The 5,412-nt window shown below is 40.8% G+C and overlaps 1 protein-coding gene and 1 pseudogene across 1 annotated transcript in view; both read right to left on the minus strand.

The window, feature by feature from the left end:
* Positions 1 to 3,613: 3,613 nt before the first annotated feature.
* The window catches only part of LOC108293043 (G antigen 2B/2C-like), a 30,264-nt gene continuing 28,465 nt past the window's right edge, over positions 3,614 to 5,412 (minus strand). Inside the window, exon 4 of the mRNA XM_017514217.1 lies at positions 3,614 to 3,730. Within this exon, the coding sequence (XP_017369706.1) occupies positions 3,708 to 3,730 (23 nt within the window). The 3' untranslated portion in view covers positions 3,614 to 3,707. The remainder of the gene's footprint in view (positions 3,731 to 5,412) is intronic.
* The window catches only part of LOC108293023, an 11,204-nt pseudogene continuing 10,019 nt past the window's right edge, over positions 4,228 to 5,412 (minus strand).

Raw genomic sequence — 5,412 nt, forward strand, 5'->3', positions numbered from 1 at the left:
ATATAGTTTCTAATCTTTTCTGCCACCTCCACAACCAAGGGACCCCTCATGTATTTGGGGTAAATTGAGATACCCTGCATTTAGCCTTACTCTTTCCTTGAACCTCAGATGTTCAGTCCTCTTGGATCACAGAATATTTTTAAGCATCTGTAAGAGGGAGAAATCAGTGCTGTTTATGATCCCTTGTCATTCCCTAAGAGGTGGATTCTGAGTAGGATTTTTTTTTTTTTTGGCACAACTGTTTTCTTGGGGTGGGGGACTGTGAAGACACAAACAAGAGCTCAGAGATGTAACCTGTCTTTGTGTATAGTAACAAGAGTAGAAATCTGGAATTGGGCAGCAAGGGGGGGCTTCTGAGTGAAATCTCTTGACTGTCAAGCCAACAGAGGATTTTGTGGAATAAGAAAAGAGATTTTTGGCTGCTCCTTTCCCAAATCTGAGTAACTTGGAAGGACAGATGTGTTTGTAGGGGCTGTTGTGGCATTTTGCCATGCAATTTGTGACACACGTTCTTAACTGTTGCAAATGGCTTTAGTATTATATTTTCTGTAACATAATAAACACATTATCATGAAAAAAGTTTTTAAATGTTTTTGTTTTAATGATTTCATCCAGCCAAATCCACAGCTGGAGATGCCCCAAAAGCAGAAGTAGATGAGTTCCCACAAGGTAGTGCCCCAGATGGTCTAGAGATTGGGCCTGTCAGGATTTCCAGGGAGCACTAAACACCAGGATGATCAGTCCAAAGCATTTATTGGGAGAACTTACTCACAGAGTAGGCTACAGCATCCTCACAACAGACAACAAGGATGTCGTGCCTAGGTATACCCACAGTGGGGGGCGGGGGGGGGTCCGGTTATGTCGTTTTACAGGAGAGTTTAACGGATTTGGTTCAGGGCCAGAGCTAGTTTCTTTCAGTATTTTGAGCAACCACCTAAACACCTTTATCAGCGCCTGAGAGTGTTCAAGGCTCCAGCTTGGGTTCAAGCATGCTGGGTAAACACACAGCTGGCTGGGTCTCAGTGCAGACAAGGCACTTTATTTTTCAGTCAGAACAAGAGAAAAAGCAGGGGAAATGTGGGGTGGGTGGCCCTAGAGACACCATGCAAGGTCTGTGCACCACATTTTGGGAGATGCTTCCATTAAGTCCAACACTTTTGTATGTGTAATTTTTTTAAAAAACATCAGATTACAACTAAAGTCATCATATACACCATCAGTTTGTCTACATTTAACAATTTCCAAATCTTTCCTTTGAGAAAAGTGCAAGTTTGAGCTTAGAAATTGAAATCCCCCCAAATCTGCTTCTTACTGGAGTCAGTCATCAATTTCATGAAAATTCTGCCTTATCTCGTGAGGTTGAAAGAGGTCACACATGTATACAACCTAGCACAAAGAAGTAATTCATAGATAGTACACATCCAGTAAATAGGAGTTTTATAATAATTCCTCTTATTTTAAAGATAAATGGAGCCATTGTCATAATTATACACAGATCTAGGGTCAGTTGGCCCATTCACAGCCACATAGCACAGATTAAACTCTAGGGAAATTAATACAGCAGTGACTTTTTAACTTTCTGTGTGCAGAAAGTTAATATCAGCAGACAAACAGGAGCAGATAGCTTTCAGATTGATACTATCATTAGAAGCATCTTCAGAGAAGATGCCCCTCATAAAGTTTGAGGGGATAGGTACCTGGAGCTGCCTGTTTTGTCACTGCTGTTTAAGTAGGGTCCAAACCTGAGAGAAGCAATCTAGAAAAGCTCATTATGGGAAAGCCTAGCCCTACATTACTCAGCCTTGAAGAGACTTGAGTTCCAGGGAATGGAAAAAGAGGTTTTACATAACAACCCATTATATGAAGCTAGAGGAACCTTGAAAACAAAGTCCAACAAAGGAGAATATGAAATAAAAGTACAGGTAATGTCACTCATAAAAATCCTTAAATAAATAATTAGAACATAGATTACCATGACCAAATTGTTGGTTTAAATGTACAAGCTTGCCAGGCGTAGTGATTCATTCCTGTAATCCCAGCACTTTGGGGGGCCGAGGCAAGCAGATGGCTTGAGCCTAGGAGTGCAAAACCAGCCTGGGAAACATGAAAAAAATATCATTCTCAAAAATTGAAAAAAATTGAAAAATTAGATGGGCATGGATGCATGTACCTATAGTCCCAGCTGCTCAGGAGGCTGAGGTGGAAAAATCACTTGAGCTTGGGAGGTCGAGGCTGCAGTGAGATGTGATCACACTACTGCAGTCCAGCATGGGTGACAGAATGAGAAATGTTTCAACTGTTAAAATTTAAAAAGTACAAATTTATTGGATGGGCGTGGTGGCTCATGCCTGTAATCACAGCACTTCGGGAGGCCGAGGCAGGTGGATCACCTGAGGTCGGGAGTTACAGACCAGCTTGACCAACATGGAGAAACCTCATCTCTACTAAAAATACAAAATTAGTGTGGCATGGTGGTGCATGCCCGTAATCCCAGCTACTTGGGAGGCTGAGGCAGGAGAATTGCTTGAACCTGGGAGGCGGAGTTTGTGATGAGGTTGTGGCATTGCAGTCCAGCCTGGGCAACAAGAGCAAAACTCCGTCTCAAAAAAAAAAAAGAGTACAAATTTATCAATGTAATTCACTACATTAACAGATTACTGGGGGAAAAATCCTGTGGTTATCACAACAGATGCAATGTTTGATGAAATTCAACATATGAAATTCTGTTCTCAGCAAGAACAGAATGGAATGACTGACAAAGTCCATCTACAAAAACAATACAGTAAAAATTGTCCTGAAATGTTGAAAATTTCCATTTCTCATCAGGAATAACACAAACATTTCCACTATCACCATTGTACCAGGTGGGTCTGCCCAATGCCATAATATCAGAAAAGGAAATAAAAGTGTTTAAAATGGCAAAAACAGGCCTGGCACGGTGGCCCATGCCTGTAATACCAACACATTGAAAGGCTAAGACAAGTGGATTACTTGCGCTTAGGAGTTCAATAAAAGCCTGGACAAGAGGACAAAATCCCAGTCTCTAAAAAAAATAAAAAACAAAAAAAAAAAAATGGCAGGAATGAAATTATTCTTATTTGAAGATAATATGGTTCTAAATGTTGAAAACTGAAAAAAATCTAGAAGTAAACCTTTTTTTGTTTTGTTTTTATTATTATACCTTAAGTTCTGGGGTACATGTGCAGAATGTGCAAGTTTATTACATAGATATACACGTGTCATGCTGTTTGCTGCATCCATCACCCCGTCATCTACATTAGGTATTTCTCCTAATGTTAGCCCTCCCCAATTCCCCACCCACTGCTATCCCTTCCCTAACTCACCAACGCCCCTGACAGGCCCCAGTGTGTGATGATCCCCTCCTTGTGTCCATGTGGTCTCATTGTTCAACACCCACTTATGAGTGAGAACATGAGGTGTACTTCTAAGATTCTTAAGCATATTTAACAAGGTTGCTGGATAGAAAATCTATACATAGGAATTATGCCTCCACACACCAGCTCAAAGAGTTAGAATATAAAATTTCAAAGACTGAAAGACATTTCACATCATCAAATATCTAGAAATAAAATTAACAAAAGATGCAAAAGACTTCTTTGCAAAAGGCTGTAAAGCTTTATTGAAAGATTTTTAGTGAACAAATTTCCAACATAGGAGCAGCCTGCATCATTTCAGTGTGTCTTCTTTTAGTGCTGTGACTGCCTTTCACCTGAAACAAAAACATAACAGTTGGGAACACCACTGAGCAGCAGTTTATTTAGATGACCATAAAGGTATACAAAGGACACTACAGTTTGAGTTTCATAAAATACACTAAAAACAGGACACTAAGGGTGATCCTGTGTCTCATATCAGATTAAACCTCTGTATAGACTTTGAGGGTAGACCTGCAGAATTTACAGTTTATTTCTTCCTAAACAGCAAGTGCTTCCTTTAAATTCAGAAGCACTTATAATTAATAGTCAGCAAATTGGAAAACACGTGTAAAACACACTTCAGTTGATTACTCAGGAAGTACTAAAGTCATGGTCTTTGAACTTCAAATCTTCTCAACTGATGTTCTTAAAAGCTGAAACTCATATGTAACATTTGATATGTTTAAGATGATTATATCACATATGTGTCTACAGTCTTATTAGAAATAGTGCCTCATGAAGACTGACAGTGGGGCAGGGAGTGTGCTTAACACAGGCATCTTACTCATACCTATGCTGAGCACCACTGATCTACATGCCACACGTGATAGAAACTAAACAGTCTCAAGCCATTTGATAATTCAGTCATGCAAGGTTTTTTTGGGAAAAGACTTAAAAACCAATTATTCATGAAGAGCCAGAGAATCCCAGACTGGGCAACATAGTGAGCTCTCATCTCTACTAACAAATTATTTTAAAAAACAAAATTAGTCAGGGATGGTGGATTCTGCCTGTAGTTCCAGGTACTCAGGAGGCTGAGGTGGGAGGATTGCTTGAGCCTGGGAGGCAGAGGTTGAAGTCAACTGAAATCACAACACTACACTCCAGCCTGGGTGACAGAGTCACACTCTGTCTCAAAAAAACAAACAAAAAATGGCCAGAGAATTCAGAATTTGATGGAATCTCAGAATAGGCATTCAGGTCTCCACAAAGAAAACAAACATGAAGCAGAGGGCCTGCTCACTTTCTCAGTATCAATGAAATCTCAATTAGATGTCTTAAGATGACTCAGGCCAGAGTTTGATGATTGATGATAAAAAAATCATGCAAAACTGACAATCTCTGTATCCTACGCATTCTATCCAACAAGATCAGGGTATGAACGTACCAGAATGGAAAATGATTTTAAAATATCTGACACAAACTCAATATTTTATAAGACCAAAGACTGCTTTAGGAGTTAAGGGATTCGTTAAGCAAATGCTATAAGAGCTGGTATTAGACGCTACATCAGTGCTTCGGCATATTTCACACTAGCTGATGGGTGTTACAAATGTGTTAGGTATTTGTTAAAAGGAGATCCTTACAAAAGCATCTGAAAATTATAAATTATTGGTTTAAGGACTTATACTAAAAAGTTGTAAATCGATGCATAGGGGAGGATCCAAGATGGCCGTTTAGGAACAGCTCGGGATTGCAGCTCCCAGTGAAAGCGCAGAGGGTGAGTGGACGCCGCATTTTTATTGCCCACAGGCTAGGAAATTCCCGGGCAGAGGTGCTCCACAGTCGCCAGCGCCGGTTGTTTCGGCCAGGGCGGCTGTGCCGGCCAGCGCCGCTGCTTTGCCCCGCACGGCTGCTTTGTCGGCGCCCCGGAGCAGCGGTTCTCCGTACAAAATACACTGGTCCGGGTGCCCTTTTGGCTGGTGATTGGAGCCATGGGAAGTTGCCCATTCGTCTGTTTAAAAAGAGGACTGAG

Source organism: Cebus imitator, unplaced genomic scaffold (genome assembly GCF_001604975.1).
Source record: "Cebus imitator isolate Cc_AM_T3 unplaced genomic scaffold, Cebus_imitator-1.0 Scaffold520, whole genome shotgun sequence".
Classification (NCBI taxonomy): domain Eukaryota; kingdom Metazoa; phylum Chordata; class Mammalia; order Primates; family Cebidae; genus Cebus; species Cebus imitator.